The sequence below is a fragment of the Vanellus vanellus genome, assembly GCF_965231255.1.
Source record: "Vanellus vanellus genome assembly, chromosome: 5".
NCBI classification, from domain to species: Eukaryota; Metazoa; Chordata; class Aves; order Charadriiformes; family Charadriidae; genus Vanellus; species Vanellus vanellus.
Window position 1 is genome coordinate 41,421,499 of NC_138910.1, and position 25,075 is coordinate 41,446,573.

A 25,075-nucleotide genomic window follows, 5' to 3' on the forward strand; every position below is an offset into this window, starting at 1 on the left:
AGGGCTGGAGCACCTCTCCTATGAGGACAGGCTTAGAGAGTTGGTGTTGTTCAGCCTGGAGAAGAGAAGGCTCCAGGGAGGCCTTATTGCAGCCTTCCAGTACCTAAAGGAGACCTACAGGAGAGCTGGGGAAGGGCTTTTTACAAGGGCATGTAGTTATAGGAACAATGGGAATGCCTTTAAACTGGAAGAGGGGAGATTTAGATTAGATATTAGGAAGAAATTTTTCACTGTGAGGGTGGTGAGGCACTGGCACAGGTTGCCCAGAGAAGTTGCGGGAGCTCCATCTCTGGAGGTGTTCAAGGCCAGGCTCGGGGGGGGAGCTTTGAGCAGCCTGGTCTAGTGGGAGGTGTCCCTGCCTATGGCAGGGGGGTTGGACCTAGATGATCTTCAAGGTCCTTTCCAACCTAAACCGTTCTATGATTCTATGATTCTATGAATAGTGAAGTTCTGAGAGATGATTTTTTCTGCATTAATATCTTGGATTCCCCTCAACTCCAGAAAAGCTGGTGTCTCACCAGTTCATGTCTATTCAAAGCTGTAAAAAATGTCACAGGGAGCAAGGACCGGACCCCAGTTGCTTGCAGTCTGGGTGTTCAGTTGCTTTGAAACATAAATGGTCCTTTGTCAATTTGATCACAATGCAGTCAAAACTATAAAAGGAAAAAGCTAGTAAAAAAGCAGATGGGAAAACACTGGCAATGCCTGTAAATAACCCTTAATCACCCCTTTCCCCCCATTCTTGATGAAAATAATTATTAAAAATAGACCACTACAGTTTTAAAGTTGTAATCAGTGTAGCTCTGTGTTTTTGCTGGGCTAAGTAATTCCATGGCTTTCTAAGAAGATGCTATTTTCATTTGAAACTGGGATGATTTAAGCCTGGTATTTCAAAAATGGGTGGTGATTGATTAGTCATCAGTCTAATAATGGACTACATCTGCATTTTTTCCTCCATCTTTATCATATTTTACATAATTCATTTGGCTTAATTGGACATTAAAGTAATTTTCCCTGTAATGACTACAGCAGATTCACCCGCCCCTTCTTGGTTTCTCTTGAGATGCCTCTGCCCTTGTTCACTGCTGCTCAGAAAGCACAATTCTTCCCTGCCGGATGGGGTGGCACAGGGATGGGACTCTGTCTGCCATGCGTGCCCCCTGTTATTTTTTCTGAATGTAGTTAGTTTTTGCATAACAACAAGGCCTGAGATAATAACTCTCATCAGGTTTCTGATGTGCTTCATGCTGTAGATGTGGGAGGTAATGATTCTTCTCTTAAAAATATTCACTTTAACGCATATAAAGTGGTGGTAGAGTTAAGTGACTTAGGATGTGTCCCACAGGGAGCATCTTAGAAATGCAGATTATTCGAGTCTGTCTCAGTTTGAGGTAGCTGAAGCTACTCCTCATGCGGCCACTGTGTCTACTAGCACTTAATGACAAGGAGTTTCTACCACACTTTACGTACACAGAACACACTCCTTTTACTTAGTTCAGAGACCAGTGACCAGACTGGTAAGACTGGTAACAAGCTCATCAGCCCTTTGTTATGCCAGAAGTCAACCAGATTCCCAACAGTGATAGAAAGGGAAAATAATTCTCAAGCTTCTTTCTAGTTAGCAAGGGGCCTAGAGCTTGAATCTGTTTCCACAAATGCAGAGGAAAATCTTAGTCTAATGTCCTCGTTTAGGCCGGGATAGTTGACTTTCCTCCTAGTAGCTGATATAGTGCTATGTTTTGGGTTTGGGATAGGAATATTGTTGATAGCACATTGGTGTTTCTGGTTGTTGCTAAGCAGTCAAGGCCTTTTGTGCCTTGCCGGCAAGTAGGCTGGGAGTGCACAAGAATTTGTGAGGGGACACGGCAGGGACAGCTGAGCCCAACTGACCAAAGGGATATTCCATACCATATGACATCATGCTCAGAATATAAAGCTGGGGGAAGAAGAAGGAAGGGCGGGGGACGTTTGGGGTTATGGCATTTGTCTTTCCAAGGAACCATTATGCATGATGGAGCCCTGGAGTGATGCTTCCCTGGAGATGGCTGAACACGTGCCTGCTGATGGGAAGCAGTGAATTATTTCCCTGGGTTTGCTCTGCTTGTCTGCACAGCTTTTGCTCTACCTATTAAACTGTCTTTATCTCAACCCGTGAGTTTTTTCCTCACTTTTACTCTCCTGATTCTCTCCCCCATCCCAACTGGGGGGAGTGAGTGAGCAGCTGCATGGCTTTAGTTGCTGACTAGGGTTGAACCACAACATCTAGTCATCATAAGAGTCCTGAAAAATGCATTTCATACAGCTACATCTGTTTTGGAAACAAAGGGGCGCAGAGTCTAGTTGGAGGTCAGTGACAAGTGGTGTTCTCCAAGGGTCAGAACTGGGTCCAGTCCTGTTCAATATATTCATCAATGACTTGGATAAGGGGATAGAGTGCACCCTCAGCAAGTTTGCTGATGATACAAAGCTGGGAGGGGTGACTGACACACCAGAAGGCTGTGCTGCCATACAGAGAGACGTGGACAGGCTGGAGAGTTGGGCGGAGAGGAATCTTATGAAATTCAACAAGGGCAAGTGTAGGGTGCTGCACCTGGGGAGGAATAACCCCATGCAGCAGTACAGGTTGGGGGCTGACCTCCTGGAGAGCAGGTCTGTAGAAAGAGACCTGGGAGTCCTGGTGGACAACAGGCTGACCATGAGCCAGCAATGTGCCCTTGTGGCCAAGAAGGCCAATGGCATCCTGGGGTGCATCAAGAAGAATGTGGCCAGCAGGTCAAGGGAGGTCATCCTCCCCCTCTACTCTGCCTTGGTGAGGCTGCACCTGGAGTACTGTGTCCAGTTCTGGGCTCCCCAGTTCAAGGACAGGGAACTGCTGGAGAGGGTGCAGCATAGGGCTACCAAGATGATTAGGGGACTGGAACACTTCTCTTATGAAGAAAGACTGAGGGACTTGGGTCTCTTTAGTCTGGAAAAAAGACGGTTGAGGGGGGACCTGATCCATGCTTATAAATACTTAAAGGGTGGGTGCCAGGAGGATGGGGCCAGGCTCTTTTCGGTGGTGCCCAGTGACAGGACAAGATGTAATGGGCACAAACTTGAGTATAGGAAGTTCCACCTAAACATGAGGAGGAACTTCTTTACCTTGAGGGTGGCAGAGCACTGGAACAGGCTGCCCAGGGAGGTGGTGGAGTCTCCATCTCTGGAGACATTCAAAACCTGCCTGGACGTGTTCCTGTGCAACCTGCTCTAAGGTGTCCCTCCTCTGGCAGGGGGGTTGGACTAGATGATCTCCAGAGGTTCCTTCCAACCCTATGATTCTATGATTCTATGACTTGCGAATCAGTAAACTTGACTGATTTGATATGAACTTGTCGTAGTGAAAATGAGTTGTCTATTCACTCACTGTTTTGTCTTTTTAAAAATATTTGCAAAAGGGCATGAAACAGCTACTGGCCTGCCTTCAGAATTAAACTTTGAAGAGGATACTCCTGGGAGGAGATTATTGCAGTCTAAATTAGATAAAGCCACTTGTTGCAGTTCATATATTCTTGATCTTTCAGCAGTAAATCCAGAGGTCTGCTCATAAACAAGAGACATAATTATTCAATTTTTTATCTTTCTTGCCAGTGTGCAACAGCAGTTTTCAGGAAATATTTGCCTAAAGTGTACCTGTTGATTAGTCCCATTGTTAATCATTATTATTATTCACAAGAAAAAAATGTATATTTTAAAAAAAGGAAAGAAGGAAATTGATTTTTAAAACTTCCTGGAAATTATATAAATCTGTTAATTCCTGATGTTGTAGTTATTTGTGTTACAATGGTTTGCAAGAACAAATTGAGATTGGGATTATGATGTATATAGAGCTGAACGTACCCATTTTAATGGGAGATATTCCATAATATGAAGATGTTCATTAAGTCGGCAGGGACAGTAAAGAGTGGAGGGTGGAACCGTAAAGGCAATTAAAGGACTTCCAAAGTCCTTTAAGTGGAGCCTGGAACAGAACCAGTCTTTGAATCCAGACTAATTGAATCCTTGTATAAATTCTTTAATTACTTCAGCGTGCACACATAAAAAGGTATCAACTTGATTATATAGAATAGGAAGCAAGTCTTACCAGTTTTATGAATCGTTGTACATGCTCTTTGATTAGAGGAAGTAATAGAACCGAGGTGTGGCTGCTGCAGCATAAAATGTAGTGTAAATGAAAATCAGTACAATGGGAATCTGCTTTTGCACATTTTCTCCCTGGATCTCATTGTCCCCCCTTTTACATATAGGAAAAACAGTCGAGCCCTGATGGTCCAGTTTGCTGTTCAGTAAAATATGTCATCAAAAAGACATCATGAAAAAGACTTTAGCGTGGCAAGAAACAAAAAGAAGAAAAGGAGGAGCAAGGCAGAGGGCTCCTCCGTGAATAACTAAAATAGTAACTGTAAAAGAAGTGAAAAAGCCAAAAGCTCATAGGAGAACTCACAGTGATTCCACTTTAAAGCTTTTGAAAATGGCCCGTGGCCAGATGCAAATGGGTTCGTTTAACATATGACTTACCCCTTTCCTTTTCTTTGAATGGCATGTAGCTTCTAATTATCCTTAAGCTCGATTACATTCCTGGTTTATTTCTTTCTATTGAAAAATTGTTATCCCGCATCTCCAGCTCACTTGATTTATAAAAGGTGTGTAATAGAGATGACATCAAGCGAAGAAGTGGTGAAATGTAATAGCCTGCTCATTAACGAAATCCTTTTGCTGTGTTTTTAAGTGTAGCAGCTGCCTAGGTATCAGTAATAATTAATGCATTTAATAATAGGCTGATAAAATACCTGTTTGCATGTGTTGACGTGTTACCATCAGAACGCTGTGTTTTCTTACTTCTGTTTGCAGACGAGGTTTTTTCTCTGAAATCAGGCGACATGTGCTACAGGGTGTTGCATTTTATGCACAGTATGCTTATACCAGGCATCTGGGAGGAAATTGTTAAAAAGTCTGCAGACTTTTGACACAAAGAACTTGTTGATCTCGCTACTAAGATAGATTGTAAACCCTCTGGAGCAGGACCATCTTCTCTGGCTTGTTTAGACAGCACCTAGCACAGTGGGGTGGTGCTCGCAGACCAGATTTCTCCAGCACTGCTTCTGTTTAACTGGTGTCCGCAAGGATCAGCGGGGCTCGGCCTTTCTGATGTGGCCACAAATCACCTTGTGGAAGAGAACTTAAATAACAAGTTAGGGTGGTTCAGTGTATCTGGTACCTACTAATGATTTGATTGTGTAAATTCTTGCAGGAGGGGAGGGTTTTTTACACTTGTGTTTCTTAGGGATCTGTAGTAGAAATGGGAGAAAAGAAATATGGCAGAGAATAGGATGGCAAGATTGAAAGAGGATGGGGTATGGATCTTCTCTTGTGGTGTGCCAGCTACTGTAGCAAAATTAATTCATTGAAGGAAGAACCTGTAATAAAAGTAGATCAGATTGTTTTCCTTGTAATTATGCAACTAGTTAACGGTCCCTTAATCAGGGCCGGTGGGAAGGTCAAAGCCGGCTCTAGAGTTGCATTCACTTTGCGGCAGGGACTGCCTCTGATCAATGCTTGCATAATATCTATTTCAGTGAAGCATTCTTGGTGCTATTATGATCTATTAGCTGAACCATGCTGTTACTTAAGAGACAAATGTCGTATTGAAAATCCATGGACACAACTGTTGATGACATAAGGAGGAGTCACAGAGCACACACTGGAGTGTCTTCTGTAACTACACTGAGTGGGTTATGCGCAGCCTTACCCACATGGGCTGTCCATTGATCTAGTTCAAAATTGCTGAGTTACCAAAGCTGTAATTAAGGAGCAGTTATTGAATTGAAGTATATTGAACACATACAAAACAAGTTTGAAAACAGGCATATTCTAAAACAAACCAAACCAAAACCGTTACCCCCCCCCCCCCCCAAAAAAAAAGGTATTATTTATTAAAATGCCTCTATGGATAGAAAAAAAAAAAACAACCCAAAAGTAAAATGCAAGAATATGTCAAAGTCATATTAGAGGTTATGAAATAACAGGTGTAAGGGATACTAGTGATTTCCTAAGTGGACTGTTGATAGTAATGGACACAATCTTTGCAGAAGAAAGTGAAAACAGAGGGGATGGTGAAGTATGGAGAGCTGGTCCATAAGCTGAGTACTTACATTGAGGAATGGAGGGATTTTTCTACACGCACACGCTCAGTTCCTCTTCCCTTTACGGGCGTGATAGATAACGACCTAAGGAAAGGAGATGTACCGCTTGATCGTGTGTCCTACCCTCCCACTTCATAGTTGCTGCTGTGTGCCAGCTTCACCAGAACCTCGGCTCAGCCAAGATACACATCTTTAACCTCTCTGAAAGTCAGGTTACAGGGATCTCAGAAGGGGTTTCCAAAACTGTTGATCAGTTTTGCAAGAGTTACTTTATAAAAATCAGTGACAGGTACGTTCATAGTTAATCCAGACTCCATGCTATCTGAAAAGGGTGGGGAGGAAAGAAGGAAGAGCTTCAACTGTTTAGCCCAGAAAATAGTGTTGGAGGGGGGATATGAATGATACTGTAAGTGAAATGCATCAGGGACAGGGAAGAAGGGAGCAGTATTTCTGAGAAAAAAAAAACACTTGTATTTAATCTAAAGGATATAGATTGCATATGTAAGAGTACTTTTAAACTCTCTTTTTTTTTACTTATGGACTGAGAGATTTATAAATGCAAGGACAGACAGGTTCTAGATCAGCAGTGAGGGGTGGAGGGGGAAACTGCTGGTAATGTGGAATTCAATACTTTTGTCACGACAAGCATATGAAAGTATTGCACGTAAGAGTAAGGGACTGGATTGATGACTCTTTCAGTCTCATATCCCTGATGATGCTTTTTTTTTCCATTAAAAATTTCCTTTATTGAGATCCAGTTCAAGCCATGCCACAATTTGGAGTGTAGCTGTTGTATTTGGGGGTTTTGGGGGTTTTTTGTCCTGAGCGGCCTGCTTGACCTCGTCATTTGTATAGGCTGAACTTCATGAAAGGAGCCAAATGAAATGAAAGAGAATTAGGTGGGTACAGCTGGCAAGATAGTTAAATGAATAGCTTTTCCGTAATGCTCCGCACCACTATGTTGAGGTCAGTTGCAGTTACAGTTACTGAGCTTTTTTGCAAAACAGTGAGTGCTCAGAGCTTACACATTGCCGGCTGAATTCTCGAAGCAATGATTGCTTTGTTTCTTCGTGTTACCCCGTATTAGTCCTTGTAACAAGCCAGAATGGAGTTTTGACATTTTAGATCTCTTCCAAATGAACCTAAAGATTTCATTATACTTATACCATGATACTGTTTCGCAGGCCATTACTTTCTACTTGAGAAGGCAATGGATATTTTCAGATCTTAATTCCTCTATTTGCTAGATAACTCCACACATTTTCTTGCAGATATTATTTACGCGAAAGACGTAGAAATTAACTGAATATAAAAAAGTCATGGATGCAGCATCTTACCCATGTTTTACCTGATTCTCAGTTCCATACCATTGTGATTCTCCTTCAGAACAACTTCTTTTAATCTAATCTTGCGCTGTTGTATAAATTGGAAAAGACATTGACTTTGATAACTTTGAGTGCACAGCAGCGGAGCTGGTTTTGGAATTTTAAATTTTTATTTAGGAGGTTAAAATGAAAAGTAAATGTTTCTGCATTGGTAGCTAGGGGTTTCTTGCTGTTATGGTAGCAGGGATTAGCTAAACAAAGTTATGTTGGGCATCCTTTATGCTGCCTTCTTTGATTTTTGCATTTGTTCATCTGCTACATGTTCAAAATACTTCTGCCACTTTTTTAGGTTTGCTTGTTTTGTTATTTATTTTTTTTTAATTAATATTGAAGAGAAGCCTGGAGGACATAGTCCTGCTGTCTTTCCTTGCATACATAGTCCCTGAATGCTTCTGACTCAGTGCAGTGAGTGAGATTGTCCATAGCATGGCTATTAATGAATGTACAGCAATGAAGGAGTGTCTGTTCTGCTCTAATCTTATGCTTCACATAGAAAACATGAGTAAACAAATTAAAAATCAGGACTAAAGGGCCATTCCTGTGTCTCTGGGAGAAGAAAAGGTATAATCACAAGCCATTTTCTTAGGAGAAACTGGTATCAGAATTCAAAATAACTTCTTTTCTACTTACAGTTTCTCCTGAACTGTTCTCTTTAAAAGTCATATTGTATTGTTGCTATTCAAGTCAACATAGTTGTTAAGAGACTGCGATAACCTCACATATAATAACTCACTTTTATTTAAATACATACAGTTACTACGTCTGGCATCAGTGGGTATCCAGCCCTGTGTCATATGCTTTCTTCCTTGCAGAAGTACAAAAGTGATGCATTTAGTTTGTTTCCAACATTGACAGTGTGATATGATTGCTTCCTGTGACTCCTCTGGCAGGATGAAGCTCTGGGACATTCGGGAGCCAGTCCCTATTTTATCCATAGATGCAGGCCTACATCGGGCCAACCAGGTTATCTTTGATTGCTCTGGTAGGATTCTAAAACAACTTTTTCTACATAAGACATCGTTTATTTTGAAATCTCTCTAATCTCTCTCTGGTTCTGAAGCCAGATGGCATGTGTGAAACAGCATAGATGTGTTAATTTTAAAGAAGAGATACCTGCGTGTGTCAATGCTCGATACAGTTGCTTTCTATGAACTAGATTGGCAAAATGGACTAATGGTCCATTTATATAAAATGAAAAATGTGCAATAACAAAAAGTGCAATTAATTACAAAAATATTACATAGTGCAATAGTACTGATCATTGGGGGTAACAAACTTAGCGAGATTACCTATGTTCTAGTGATGTTCATTTGCCATTACTGTTTGTTCTTTTATTTGCTAATTCTGTAGCTGCATTTCATAACCAATCTTATTAAGTCCTCTTTTAATTGCCTCAGAACTTTATTGTGTTGACAGGACTGCTTACTGTGCACAAAGAATTGAAGCAACCAATTATTTTTCATCATCAACCATGTATTACCATGTCAGCAATATTGCGAGTGAACGTGAATTTTCTTTTGAAGAAAGACTGTTGTAAAACATTTTTTTTTGTTGTTTTAAACCCAATATTAATCTTGAATTCCAAAGCATGGACAAGCATTCATGTTGCAGCACAAAATTAGATCGTAGCTTAGGAAATCATTCTTGCTCAAAAGTAGTACAATATATGATGATATAATACAATAATATATAATGTAATATACATAGGTATATTGAAAAATATGTATACATTTGCATTATATGTTATGTGCATAAAATATAATGCTTCAATAGAGTATGAGAGATAATTAAGGAATCATTAACCAAAAATAATACTATGACATTGTGTCATAATGATCCATATACTGTGGAATGCATAATATCAATATATTGAGTCACTAGGCAGAAAACTTTGCCATCAAATTCTATATTATTTGTATAGTGATTTCACAGATCTCTCTGCTGTACCATTAAATAAGCTATTTTCATTTCCAAGGGAAAAGAAGTGTCCAAAAAAGGACACTGTCCTTTTTTCACAGCTTCCCAAAGACAAATTTAATCACTGTTCTATTTATGTGTGTCATTTGGAATAAGAGCTCATTTTTTGTTCAGGAGGATTTGAAGAAGTTGTGCATTTTTGTTTCTGGAGTATATTGGTGGGTCGTTTGCAAAGGAATCGCATCCCTGAAAAATGCTGTAGCAATATTTCTAGCCAGATGGGAACTTTCCAGTAGAAAGGTTATCAGATTCAGGTAATCTAAATGGGCGAATTTTTCCATCAGTTGGGTAAAGTCCAAAATTTTCTCTGCAGGAGTAACCACACAACAGAGATATCAAATTGGGATGGATGATCACAATGAAGCATAATGCAAGAGGATGCAATTGCACCTAGCTAAAGATAGGAAATATCTAGCTAAACGAGACTATTGCAATTCCTGTTGTTTGAAGAGAGGCAGTGCCTGTGTCACCTAACTAGGGACAGAGGGCAAGGCACTCCGGGCACTGTCCACACGCACAGGCTGACAAGGCAACGCCTGTTCCGAAGACGTATCTTGTAGAAACACAAGCGTACTAATTTCTATTTGTTATGGAGTAGTATTTAATTTAATTGATGAGTGGCTGGAAGGAATGCATGTTCTGCATTGCATCCAGGGGGAATGATGCGATCGTGTTTGGCAAACCTGACCTCGCTTGGGTGCAGCTGGTTTGGTTACTGCTAGCAATGCACTGTGGGACCCAGTCTGAGGTGCACGTCTCTGGGATCCTGGGTTTGTGGAGGTTTAAATCATGCTGACACCACGTTGTCCTAGCTTTTTTTTTTTGCTAATACCAAAGTTGCCAAGCTAGCTAAACCAGAGTCAGCCTGAGTAATCCTAAAATGGCCCTTGATACACCAATGAGAGAGGTTGAATGATGTGCTTGTCCGCAACTGCAGAGGGCTAGATAAAATGATCCAGCAGGTTCCTGCATTGTTTGTCTAAACAGTAATTTATAAATTTGGTCAATCTGAGCTATTCAGTCATTTGAGTGGAGTTAACCAAAAATAATAACCATGTTGAAATAAGTCAAACAGCCAGAATACTCCAAAAATAAATGGTGATGGGAGGATATATCCTATGTTTAGCTAACAGCCTGTTGAGCGTGGCACATCTCTCATTTGGGACCTCTGTCTTTGGAGAAGCTTGGGTAGATTTTCCTGACCTTATCAAAGCGTGGCTTAATTTCCAGCTGCATCGGTCAGTCTCTGCTGGTGATGTTACCACCTAGTGTAAAAATACTTGACTGCATTAATAGTTATAAACACTGGAAACAAATTGTTCAGCATCTTGCAGGTGGATTTAAAGAGTAAATTAGAGAGCCATGGTTGACAAGTTTTTTTCTCTTCCCCCCAGTTATTATGTAAATTATAGCTAATAATGATAGAAGGGGGTTATGAAAAGTTTGGCAGTATCAGCAAACGAGATTGAGGCCAGAGATAGTAAGGCCCCAACTAATGGGAGATTTTTGTTTGGTTTTCTGTTGTGTTGTTTTCAAGTAATTAACGTTGCAAATGCATTGTAGACAAACATTTCCTACCTTTTGGTTTTAAGTGGTACTATCTTTCGTCGGTATGACATGCACTGGATGGGAGTTGCTTAACAAAGAGCTAGTACCAAGAATGAGTTTGTGAGTTACTGGGATTCTCCTAATGGCATTATTGGGGATGTCCTTGCAAACTCTAGTGATTCAATTGCTATTCATGGTATAAATGCTTGACCATAAAGCCATTTTCTGCTTTATCAGAGCCACACTCAGATCTTAAATAAGTTAATGAAAAAAGTTGTGTATAAATCTTTCTGCTTTACCTACACTCTGCCTTAGCTTTTCTTTGGCTCAGAGTAGAGGTGGACTTTCCCATATGACATACTCGTGAATGAGAAGAAATTAATTACATGATTAATTACCATGGCACTTTATGTGGTTTCTTTTCTTTCCCCCAGTCTTTCTGAGACTAGCTCGTGGTCTTGCAATGAGAGGTGGTGATGGAGCTGGCGGAGATTCAGCCCACTGTGAGCAATGATCTTCAAAATTATGCTTAATCTCAGAAATACAAAGGAACATGTCCTTTGAATTCTGTGTGCTGTGAATGGTGTCAGAGAGGGGACCAATTGTGGTTACTGTGCAAGATGGACCACAATGTGATTTTTTTAACTAAATTCACTTTTATTTTTTCATATGCAAGTTAACCAGCATCTCCATGTGCTTATATTCTTGTGTAGCATTCATGAATCCAAACATTCTCGTCATCGACTTCTGTGTTTCCAGTTGCTGTTTAGAAAATGTACTTAATACAATTAATCACAACACAGTGTTGCATATGTTAGAGAAGCTACAGAGGATTCTAGTTTATATGCTACAACATATTTATTTACTATCATAATGTATTAAAACAAACAAACCAGAAAAACCCTGGTACAACAGCAACAGTCAAAAATCAATAGCAGTTACTATAAGGCCAAGGGAAAGCAAACAATATTTGGAAAAATATACTGTTATATTTTGAGATCTTGAGATACACTGAGGTGTTATCATTTAGCCTGCTTCCATCCAAGCTGGGCAACACTCTCAGCGTTGAAGAGATGTGAAGGGTATATGATTCTTCTGCCACAGCACAAATAAATAGCCTTAAAATGCCTCTGAACATCTCAAAGGGCAGTGTGTACCTATTTTATTTAGAGGGAGAGTATATTAAAAGAATGCAAAGGTTGTAAATTAATGTGAAAGTTGAGAAATGTCAGAATCAAGATTACCTCATGATAGAAGTGATTTATTTAGGAGACGGGAATTCTGGGGGTGCAGGAGTCACATTGTTTTAGGAAGTGACGGTCGAACAAATGGTTATCACTGTCAGCCATGGTGGGGTCAGGGTAGTAACTGCTCAGTGTTGCTATCTAAACGCAAGCTTAATTTGCTGAATTACACATCCCATGACATTACACAGGACTGTTACCATGAGACTGCCATTAGCCCAATGGGTGACAATTGTTTGCTGTTCGGTCTGGGGTTGTTTTTGGTGTTAAATAGTGGTCTAAAGAATTTGTTTCTGTGTATTACCCTTCGCTTACTGAATACAGAATTATTGATGGCATTTGCTGGGATGCCATTGCTGAAGCATTTTCAGTATTTGCACTTGACATTGTTTGGGCTATTACTGATAATATTAAAGCCACAGGCGACCCACACAGGCCTCATGAGGGATGGAGACAGTGAGATTAAACCTCAGGTTGTTAGAATTTTTGCTGATATTGAGTCTTCAGGTAAAGTTCCAGAATTATGGTTTTCAGATTCCAAATCTGGCAAGAATTTCTGTGCTCAGAACAGAACTGGCAGAAATAGTCCTTGTAAAATGAGAGAAAAATTTCAGAAGTATAAATTGTATTTTTAAGTTCGTATGTGCCTAGTTGAGTGTATATTCTATTTCTTAAAGGAAACATAAATAATATTGATTTATTATATGGCTGTCTCATTTATTTAGAGTTTTGCTCTTGCAGTGAGTTGTCCACTCAATTTTCTCTTTGATTTCCTCAATTTCAGTTCATATATTGGCTGCCAAGACAAGCTGGTATTGAGGTGCCAGGTGTCTGTCTTCTCCTTCTTTCCTTCACATTTTTGGTTAATAATTACCAACTAAGTAGCACAGAGTAGATAAAGCTTCATCTTGGCAGGGTGAGGGATTTTTCTGGGATGGAAGAAACTCTGCTTTGCTGGGAAGCCGTACAGTGGATTTTGTAGTTGGCAGCTGGATGTGGGGAGAACAGGGGATGCAACTGCCACTCTTGGATCTCAGGAGGGGACTGAGTCCAGGTATCAAGAGAACCAGAATAGAACAAGATCTTGGCTCTTTATCTCACTTTTTTCACAGTTTCCAAAGCTTGCTCTTTTTATTTGTCTCCCTCTTGCTTACAGTTAAAGTCATGCTTGATAGGAGAAAAATCCTCTCGTGCAGAATTTACTACAGTAATCTTTTTAGCGGCATCTGATTTTGTCCATATAGTGCATTTATGTGCTGACATCAATATGTGTTTTTCCCTATGATCCCCATTTCTGACTAAAAAGCTTTTTTCATTAGAACACTTTATTGCTGTGTGTTCTTGAATCTCCAAGGCAGATTACTTGATAGCATAAATTGATTCCTTAGGGTACTTTTCCCCTTGTGGTTCAATGCCTGAGTCCGTACCTCAATTCCGACTATGTATATGCTGTTGCAGGCAATATGGTCTCGACTTGGGAAATTTTTACTTAATTTAAGTTATTGCCAATTAACGCAAACTTCTGAACACTGATGCTGGGTATTGAGAAAAAAGAAAACATGAAGAAATAGACAAGCACTTAAGTAAATGCTTTTCCTTTCCCCATCTCAGTTTAATACAAACATCCCACCTCCCCCCTTCCTAGTCTCTGCTTGCCTTGTTTTTGCTGTGGGCTGTGCTCCATCATCCCAATTCCCTTGGTGTGGCAATGGGTGACACAGGAAGTTGGGATTGTGTGTAATGGATTCTGTCTGCTGCTCCTCTGTGCCCCTTACTGCTCTTCCTCCACTGGTCCAGGCTGTTGCTGCTTTACTGTAGGTCACCCACAGGCCACAGGTGTCCCTGTCCTGATGAAGGTGTATATCCATGCATGGACTGATGGGGCAGTCATGTAAATTAATTGGGGGCTTATGTGTGAATTAATTGAGTGTCAATGCATAAACCGATCGGGCACACATGCATGAACTGATGGGGCATTCATGCATAAGATAATTGGGTGCTCATATGTGAACTAATTGGGTGCTTGTGCATGCATCAATTGGGCACTCATGCATGAATGTAGTAAACTGTAAATTGGTACCCAATATGCAAAGAGATCTTGATATATAGATTGGTTGAAATCGATATAATTCTTTGGATTTGTCCTGGCACTTGCTTTTTTACACAGAGCTCAGACAACTCCCAATTCTGGTTATTAATCAGTTTGGACTTGCTACAGTGCTATAGCTCCACCTAACAGGGCAACAAGGCGATCAAGCCATGTTTTTAGAACACATCTTTCCAATTCCTGTGAAACATTTGCTCATTACTTCTGAGACTAGTTCTTGTTTATTTTGCTGCCTGCTTTCCTTCTCAATTCAGTTTTTTTTCAAGTCTATTCATAAAGCAGAAACTACAATCTTGTACATCACCTGTTGCTCTCCTTTCTCCCATCGTGAATTGTCTAATGTCTGTCCCATCAGAACCCTTTTCTTCGCTATGGGTTCAGCGCTGCAGGATCTGTGTGGTTTCACTGCTCCCTTACACACCCTTTTCTAGACAAGCTAAGGATTCATTGTTCTGTTTCTTTTAAATATAATTGATCCGCATTCTTACAAGTTTTGCTTGATGAGCACAAATGTAGCCACCCACATCTCTTAGTTCTCCATTCCTTATTTAGTGATCAGCATTTTTAGTTTGTCTTCATTTTCTTGGCTTCAGCTCGTCTCCAAGTGCTGTGTCAATGCTCTGAGTCCGAGTGTTGTTCTCGTGCGTGCCTCCTCTGCCAGGCCAGCGCAGGGGACACTTATGGAGAAACTGGGCCAATTAGCAGTCATGAAAAACTCTTCTTGGTTTCTTCCAAAACGGGATAGGGCTAAACTCCACTCAGGCTTTTACTTCACACTGGCAAGTTGCAAGCAGTGGTGGGTCTCCTGCACCTGGGGGGGAAGAATGCCAGGCACCAGTATAGGTTAGGGGCGGACCTGCTGGGAAGTAGCTCTGAGGAAAAGGATCTGGGGGTCGTGGTAGACAGTAAATTATCCATGGCCCAGCAATGTGCCCTTGTTGCCAAAAAGGCCAAAGGAATCCTGGGCTGCATAGGGAAGAGTGTGGCCAGTAGGTCGAGGGAGGTCATTCTCCCCCTCTACTCTGCACTGGTGAGGCCACAACTGGAATACTGTGTCCAGTTTTGGGCTCCCCAGTTCAAGAGGGACAGGGAACTGCTGGAGCAAGTCCAGTGAAGGGCAACTAAGATGATTAAGGGCTTGGAGCATCTGCCTTATGAGGAAAGGCTGAGAGAGCTGGGACTCTTTAGCCTGGAGAAGAGAAGGCTGAGGGGAGACCTTATGAATGCTTACAAGTATCTAAAGGGTGGGTTGAAGGAGGATGGAGCCAGGCTCTTTTCAATGGTTCCCAGTGACAGGACGAGGGGTAATGAGCACAAGTTAGAACACAGGAAGTTCCGTTCAAATACACGGAAACACTTCTTTACGGTGAGGGTGACAGAGCACTGGCACAGGCTGCCCAGGGAGGTTGTGGAGATTTTCAAGACCCACCTGGATGCAGTCCTGAGTAATGTGCTCTAGGCAATCCTGCTTTAGCAGGGGAGTTGGACTAGATGATCTCTAGAGGTCCCTTCCAACTCTGAAAGTTCCGTGATTCCGTGATTTCTCCTTTGTCTTGTCCATCTCTCTCTTTTTCTGGTTACTCCAAACTTGAGTGTCCCTTTATAAAACTTTTCATAACAAAGGAACCATCAATCAACAATCAGACAAGGATTACAGGGAGAATGAAAGACACTTTTAAACTCTGTGACGTGTTCCGCCCATGTCTGAATGTGCGTCCCTACTTTAAATAGGGAAAAGAAACTTTCAGGTCCACCATTTGTTGACCAAGCTGGTTTTATACAAGCAAAAGATTTTCAAAAATTGTATCTCAGATAGAGGAAATGGTGATGGGGTGGTTCACCTCACCCACACTAGTAGAAAGGTTTTGTGCTTTGTCCTTCAAGCTGAAATCCCTGCTTAGGCAGAGCTTTGCAATAAGCAAATGCTGTTGCCCCAACTGTGTGCTCTCAAGCAATGCACTAATATCGATGTTTTGTCCCTAGGTAGCCTGCCCAACCTGCATGTTTGAACTGATGAATCCAGTGGACTCCCTGGAGAGATTCCCGTGTGGTCTGAGTTGGTTTACACAACCCATGACCTATTTTCTAGTCCTGTTCATACTGCTTAGTCTTGGAAGTCAGACTGGCAACATATCCGTGTCAGCCCTCTTTCTCTGAGGAGTGCTTACAACATCTGTTGACCATCCTTAATTATTCCTTTGGTCAGCATGGGAGTAAAAGGATGTGCTGGAAGACTACATAATTCAACAGTAATTCCTTGTCTCATACTTCTCACTTCTCCCCTCAGTGCTGCTGCATTTTATTTCTCTTGTTCTCAACATTTGTTTTCCTTACCATAAGATTCTCTAATTTGGAGACAGTGGGTAGATTGGAACTTACACAAATACAAGCTGATTGACAAATCATTTTGTCTCCTTGTTTCATGGCGGTATGAAACTACCACTCTCCTTATTTCTGACTGTTGCAGTTTTTCAAAAAGGAAAATGTTGGCAATGAATTTTTCCCTTTTGTTGGTCAGGACAAGAGTTGTGCCACACAGTATTTCTGTTGTCATGACTATATTTCAATATGAGCAAACTCCACAATATTTAAATATGCTAGAAAGAAAAGAAAAGGGATTCTTAAAATATATTACTTTATTTTCAGTACACACATAACTCAAAATGTATGAAATATTTGTCCTTTGGAAAGGAAAGGGGAGTGGCTTGAAAACCCCTTATTTTACATTTTTGCCCTAGTTGCAGGATAGTATTTTGTCTCTGGCTGTGTTTTCTTTTTTGAGCTAATGAGGGTGGGGACTGTGTACTACTGCAGGCAATTGCTTTGAGCGCTGAGCACTTTGAAGAGATTAGCCCCATTGATATTCCCTTCATCTTTGTTAGAAAGCAATGCTTCCTTCCCTGGAGTGCAAGAAGATGGACAGCTATTTAATAGAGCCAGCCTTTTTCAAGTAGATACTATAGTACTAAATATTCCTATCTCACTTGCCTGCGTATACCCAGCATAAAAACAATGTTCTGGAAGCCAGGGTTGTGCCTCATTAGAGCAATGTATTGACCTGTTTGGGGTTTTTTTTTGAGGACCCCAGGTTGAATGGATTATTATCTGACTGGTTAAATGTTATTCTTCAAGGAGAAGCAACAGTTTCGGCTGTTCAGGCAGTCAGCCAAAGCACGGTGATGAGCAAATTGTTTGTTCCAAAAGTAAATGAAGGGAATGTCCACATGATTTTGCCATCCTTGTATTAAACTAACAGAAGCTGAAAATTTGAGGTTTATGCATCCCAAGTGATGCATACCTGATCAAAATTTTGATTCTCCAGCAGCTGTCCACAAACTGAATTAAAACGGTTTGCAACAGGTTGGATTTTTTCTAATTCTATTTAAACTAGGCACAAGTCTTAAAATAATAATGTATTTAACATCCCATCTCTAGCATTTACTGCTTTGGTAACTTTACTAGGTCCATGTGTTCTATTTTACATTTATTGTTTATATGAATTCCAGCTTACAGAATACTACAATTAGCAAATTCCCTCTTTGAATGTATTTACAGTGATTGAACGAGAACTCCTTTCTTTCACTCAAACTGCACGGCTCCATCTTAAGCCTGACGTAGATACAGGAGCTTCATCTCCTGATTAGCTTATTCCTGCAGACAGTCAGAAAGTAAGGACCTCTCAAGGTCATCACAGCCTTTCTTCCATGAAAGCTCCTCTTAAATATCGACAGCTATCCAGGTCTTGTGTTTTGAGTAAAGCATCTGTAGAATGTGTAAGGAAATGAATCAATACTGCATTCGTCATTCATATCCTGTAATAAAAGAAAGGGATTTTTGAAATAAGATACTATATTGATCTAGTATTTGTATGTACTTTCTATATGTTAAACATGCAAGATAGAACAGCTATGGCATTCTCTGCCAAGGACTGGATAGGTCAGGGAATTTGTAAGCGGATAGCGATTTGCATCTTCATCGCTGTTGAAATTAAATATATTTTCATCACTAACCAAGAGTCATTAGTTAGCTGGTAGCTAACTAATTTGTGGACGAATCCAGAATTGTGTTGGGAGTGTAGAACATAAGCTTATGAAAAGAAGAAATTGGGTGGTTTTGTTTAAGTGAAGCAAATACTTAGAAAACAGAAGACACAGTCCATAGGGATTTAGAGAAAAAATAATTTTTATTTGCTTTAGAGAAAAAAATAATTTTTGTGACAACCTAAGTAACTCAAATACGTTGTTTCAAACTTAAATATAATTTAGGTAATTTGGTCTGTTTACCCACCATCCTTTTCCCTTTTAAGAAGCAAAGTTCATATTTTGAATGAAAACTTTGAAAAGAAACGTCAGACACTTTCATGTAACAAAATCTTTAAAATAATCTGTAAACAGTATTTAGTTTTCCACTTTTTGGGGGGTAAAAACTATGCCAGTCTATGTTGAATTTGAATAATATACTTTCAGTAAATTGAAACCTACATTTTAATCAAACTTTCTATTTTTCCAATATTCATTCTTAAAAATAACCAAACTCTAAAAGAAAATTATTCACCTCTTATTTAGTAAACTCACTGTGGATACCTGTATTGTGATTACCAAGAAAGTTTTGGTTCCTTGAACAGCTCTTCCACTTGGTAAATAAAATATATTCATGAGCTAATTCTTTTCAGAGCTTGGAAAGTGGCATCTCTTTTCAAAAAAGACGTCATCATTAAATTAAAAGTGTGCCGTCTTTAGCCTTTTTTTATTTTTATTTTATTGACAAATTGTCACAGGAGCTAAAATGCATAATCATCAATAGCAAGTGATCCATGGGGCTATGCAAAATAAATTGATTAACAATATAATCTCCATGCAGGTGTCCTAGGAGTGCTTGATATTTTTTATGAACCAATCTGGAAGTCTTGCTTGAATTTGATGGGCCAGGTGGAAAAAGGTGAGCGAGACAAAGTTCGGGGCATCTCTGCAGCTGCTAGCAGTCAGAACTGGCTGAAACGGTGGTCTAATGCACAAGGAAAGGCACCGTGTCTTCTGAAAAGGAAAAACTGCTAGAAATTTGCTCCTACCACAGTATCTGCCAGCCTTTTTCTTTTCAGGCCTGCACGCCAACATAACAAACCCATTGGCTTGAAATGAATTTGAGGCCTGAGACAAAATTCGCATTGTCACGAAAGCATGCTTTTCGTGGCATTGTTTTTAATGCTGTTGCACTATAAGAAAATCCTGATTTAGATGCCTTTGAGGCATTTAAGTTACACTTATGCAGAACTATTCCTCAGAGAAAACTGGATGCAATTTTAGGATTAGATTACTGACCTAGGAGAGAGTGCAAAACTTGCATAGCCAGTTTTTCCAGGTGGATATTCATTAGGAAGCCTTCAAACTGCTCATAAATATTGCCTGTCCTTTTGTAAAGGCCCACACCAGCAAGCACATGGCCATTTCCTGGGCAGAAAGACACTTTTTGTAGTGAGACCTTTGGGCAACAAAATAAAGTATTTTAGTTCCTTTTCTTTTTCTGTGACAAAATCCTATACATAATGGTGAATGGGAAAATAAGGAAGAAAATAAATTCTATAAACAGCCTCCAAAGCCTGGCTTGGATGTTTGAACTGTTTGTTTGTTTTGTTTTTTCCTCTGGAATGAACTTTATTTCTTTGCCTGTCTTTCAACTTGTGAAAATATCTTTTATGTAGAGCTGTTATCTCTCTGAGTATCACATGCTCTTGGGGAGTAGGGTAAAATCTACTTACTTGTAGTTTTTCCTCTCTAAATTAAATTGAGTGAAAAAAGGAAATACCTTAATTAATCCTCTTTCTTTGCTTCTAGAACAAAGCAAAAGAGGGAGCGGGGGTGATGACGGAGAGTTCTTTAATGTTGGGTTCATGTCAAACATCATTCCTCTTTTCACTTTTTATGTTGTAAACAAATACGCATGCAGTACCTCAGTGATCCTGCCTGGAAACACAGAAGTGCAAAAATGGAGTGTTTGTGGGTCATAGCCAAGGTCTGTTTTGCCAGTATCCTGTCTCTGGCAAGGGGCAGGAGGTGAAGCTTAGGGAAAATAGATAAAACCAGAGTGAGGAAACAGTGAGGTTTCTTTGCTACTCTTCTCCAATGCCCTGTGGATTAGGACGTCCTAGAGCTGGGGGCCTCATGCACTTTGTCTGCCATTCACAGATCTGTCCTCTGTTAAACTAATCTGATCTTTTGTTTTGGAGCTTCTTTGTATTTCAGCTTCCAACAGATCCCATGGCAGTGATCAAGTACTTCCCTGCCATTGCTTCAAATGTCTTAATGATCCATTCTGATTCTCATACTGTGGAAATTATTGTATAATTGTTCCTTGTTCAACCTCTTCATGCTGACACACCTTCCCCTACTCTTTTTGCAGACGTGAAGAGTCCACGTCTGTTTAATCTTCTAGATACATACGCCATTCCTCATCTTTCTTCATTTATTGCCCTTTTGTAAACCTTAGTTCAGGTATATTCATTTAGAAATGGAGGAGAGCGACGAGGCCTGTATGTTCTGTTTAAGATTTGCTTAAATCATGGTTTTAAATAGAGGCCTAATGAGGTTTCCTGGTTTTGCTCTCTAGCTCTTTTTTCCCACACAATAAATCTTGACGTTATATCAAGCTGATGTTTTCGAAGTAGTATCCACGGTGACTGTGAGATCTCTTTCCTGAATGACAAAGGATAGCTTACAGTCCATTGTTGGATTTGTATAATTAAGCATATTTTTGTTCATTTGAATCATTTTGTGTTTCTCAGAATTCAGTTTCATCTGCCACTTTAATACTTAATCTGGTAGCATCCTGAGATTCTTCAATGACTATGAAATGTCCTGTCGTCTTGAAAAACATGAATAATATTATGCTACCAGTGAATGTCACCTCAGTATTCACCTTCCCACCCTTTAAAAAATATTTATTAATATGCTGAGTAGCACAGGTCCCAGAATAGATGTCACATTCTTCTGGTAATCTATTCCTGTATTTTCCTGACTATGTCCTCTTGGAAATATTTTTGCGTATATGCGTGTGGGGGGGGTGTTCTTGTTTTGTTTGGTTTGGTTTTGGTTGAGGTTTGTTTTTTTTTTTTCCTTTTGTTGTTGTTGTTGTTTGGGGTGGGTTTTTTTGTTTGTTTTTCCTTTTCCTCCTCCCCACCTTGGTTGTCAAAAACTTTTAGGAATTCAAGTATCTTATGTCTGTCAGGTCACCCTTACTCCTATGCTTCCCAGCACCATGAAAGAACTGGAACAGATTTCCGAGCTGTTGGTTTCCTAGTATAAAAGCTATGGTAACTCTTCACTATGGTATTACATTTCTCCATGTATCAACTAATTCCATTCCTTATTATACCATTGAGTTTATTAGACCTGCAAACTAATCAGACTTACCAGTTGACAGTTTCTCAAGCTTTTTTTCAGAAGTTGCTGTACTGTTTGCCTCCGTCCATTCCTCTGCTCCTTAGACCAGGTTAAGCAATAGGTTTTATACTTCAGAAACTATTCCAGTTAATTTCGTATTTAAGGTTTTATAAAACTCCAGTTTGAATACTCTCTGATCCTGGCAAGCATTTAATCACTTTATTCTAAGATTTTGGACTTCTGTACCCTGTTAAAAAAACCAAAACAGCCTGACCTGTCTCAGGCTGTCTCAGGAGTTAGAAACTATTCCAGTTAATTTCGTATTTAAGGTTTTATAAAACTCCAGTTTGAATACTCTCTGATCCTGGCAAGCATTTAATCACTTTATTCTAAGATTTTGGACTTCTGTACCCTGTTAAAAAAACCAAAACAGCCTGACCTGTCTCAGGCTGTCTCAGGAGTTAGAAAAGCAGTCAGCTGTCTGCATAGCTCTGCTTGCTGGCGTGGTTGAAGCTGGTTGAACAGGGTTGAAATAATGCATAGGTGGCTTTGAAATCCATCATAGATTTCTTTGCATCACCTCATCTTTAAAGGAATGGATGATTATTCCCAGTAAAGGAGTGGTCAGCAATTCCTTCACTAAAGACAGCTATATATGGTATAAGGTGATTTGGTTTCTCAGCTGGATGTGCATCTGAAGCTGGATGGTAACATTGAAGTTGGATGTTACGATCAGGAGTTAAATTGTTAGCACTGTCCTTGGAGTGCAAGATTCATTGAATTTGAGAATTTCATTGTGCATTCCGTAAAAAAGCAGAGCTTAAAACATAGTCTGTTAAATTCATGGCCCTCTCTGGCTTCCTTGCCAGAACTGTAGCAGTAGTTGATAACAGGATATTCCGGATCATCCCTTTCTGTACTCCAGACTGCAGTCCACCTGTCTACTTAAAACTCTAATGTACAATTATGTGTATTTGGCTAAGCGGGTCTTTCCTTACAGCAGTAGAATTAGCCCTCTCCATTTTGTGTCCAGCAGTTGTGGTTTTTTTATTTTTATTGTGTATTCTTTTTCCTTCACTTTCATACACCGTCTAGTCAGCCTGAATGACATTGGGAATGTCTCTGATAGTATAATGGACATTTATAGCAGTGAGTGTAACTAATGATTAATGTTTTAGCTGTGCTTCCAAGCTAAGTTTAGGCACTGCCAAAATAAAGAGTTGCCTAGGGTCATTGGCTGATGGACCAGCAAAATAATGGGCCCCATTTAAGCAGATGAACCCTCTGAGTCACACCATAGGGAGGGCAGACCTGTGCCATTGCTGGCCCCGCTCAGCGCTGTGGCCGAGAGGACTTCTCCACGTTCTTCCCTGAGCAGCTACAAATGCCAGGACTGAGTTTTATAAACACACAGCCTTCCCATTACAGCTTCTACATCTGATGTGAAGCATTTGAATCGGGGACTCCTGAGCCTTATGATACACATATTGTGATTGATGTAATGTTCTTGTGTTTTTTAATTATGAATTAACACATTTATTATAGATTTCTCTTAACATATTTGTGTAAATTAGTAGACAACTCTGATGCTTGATAGGACATTGCAGGAATGGTAACACAAAATCAAGGAAAACAAGGTTAATTAGTACAATGAACACTCCTTCCCTGACATAAGAGCAAAAGATAGAGAAAGGAAACAGGAAAGGAAATCAGTAAGGAGAACCAAACCCACAGAAATTATTAAATATTACCTCACTCAGAACCCCCCAGCAAAAGGAAAAAAGATGCTTTCCTGAAATATCACCCAAAGTCTTAGCTAATAGATAGATCTGAAGTTTGGAGAGAAGATTGATATTGTCTGCTGGGAAGTGCTGAGCATCCCCACGGCATTGTGTACCTTGTGCAGCATGTTCTCTGTGGCAAGCTTAGACTTAGTGGACCAAGGCAGAGGGCATCTTGAGTCTCTGTATTGGTCCTTTCAAGGGAAGAGAAGTCTGAGCCTCAGACCTCCTTAGAGGATTTCTTCTTGACTTCTGTCATGCTGATACAATATGGTCTGGGTTGCTCTTACTAAGTCCAACCTAACCAGCTTCAGCCAGCTTCTGTCTGGCAGGCACCGTTACTCTTTGTACAGGATGTTTTCTGGGACATTGTAGGGGACCCAACTAAGAAGATACTGTCTGAAAGCTTCAGCAGGCTACTCTGTTAGTGGTCCATTAGGTCAGACATCTCAACTCTGTGATGTTTTTCAAACACAGCTTCACTAGGAGTCCTAGTTTAAATTTCCTCTGCATGCATGCTGCTGGCCTGACGGCTCTTGGGGCTACCTGCTTCAAACTCTTACACTAACCGGGCACTCTGTTACATATTTTATAACTCCTTTTCATTCATTGCTCATTTGTTTTCTGTTATTATTTTCCTTTTACTGCTATAAAAGCTCTTCTGGTTTTATATTTGATGTTCACTTCTGTGATTTGTCCTGATGTTCTCTGCAATTATAAGTTTAGTAGTACTGAAGTGAATGCCTGAATAATTCAGTGGAATGGATCCAAAATGACACACACTGGCTTGTTCAATAGATGAATGCACAATCACACCCATTAACATAGAGCTAACGTTCACCTTACGTGCAAGTTACGTGCATATTACAGTCCTTTGGCTCTGTACAGTTTTGCTCTTAACGTACATACTCATAGTCTGTTTGGACTTTTTAGAATGATGTACCAAGGGCTGGACAAAGAGATTTTATTACCAGAAATTACCCTGTTAGGGGTGTGAAGCTGGTTTTTGTGTAAAGATGTGGCGGAGTGACCATTAGGATCCTGCCATTGTAAAATTACTAGCACGGCTCTATCAGCTGCGTGATAAGCAGTGTTGTACCATGTATGCATGTATTTGAAGTGTGCTGCACTGGACTTTTCTCATCTGTATTGTTCTTTTCTTACAATTTGTGGAGGAGAGGTGAAAACCATACCCCAGTACAGCCTGGCCATCATCATGGAAACACAACACTTGTTGGTACAGCCTCTCCAGAAGAGGAACACCTGCAATAGTTGTTGTATAGAACATACGTGCGGTGTAGCCCAGTGAAAATGGATTCAAGCATTTTCTCTCTCCGGTTGTACTAGACCAACAAAAGTAAAAACACCTTTATATACTCAGTGATTTAAAAGCAGCAAACACACCTCAGCCCATCTACCACCACATACATAATCAGTTTTGGTATTTCTAAGCAAAACAAATACTTCCAAAGGAGCTA

The 25,075-nt window shown here is 40.2% G+C and overlaps 1 protein-coding gene across 1 annotated transcript in view; it reads left to right on the top strand.

Annotated features, from left to right (window-relative positions):
• The window catches only part of SPAG16 (sperm associated antigen 16), a gene marked incomplete at both ends in the record, with an annotated part of 451,795 nt that overhangs the window by 328,658 nt on the left and 98,062 nt on the right, over positions 1-25,075 (top strand). Inside the window, 1 exon segment of the mRNA XM_082484005.1 lies at positions 8,420-8,546. Within this exon segment, the coding sequence (XP_082340131.1) occupies positions 8,420-8,546 (127 nt within the window).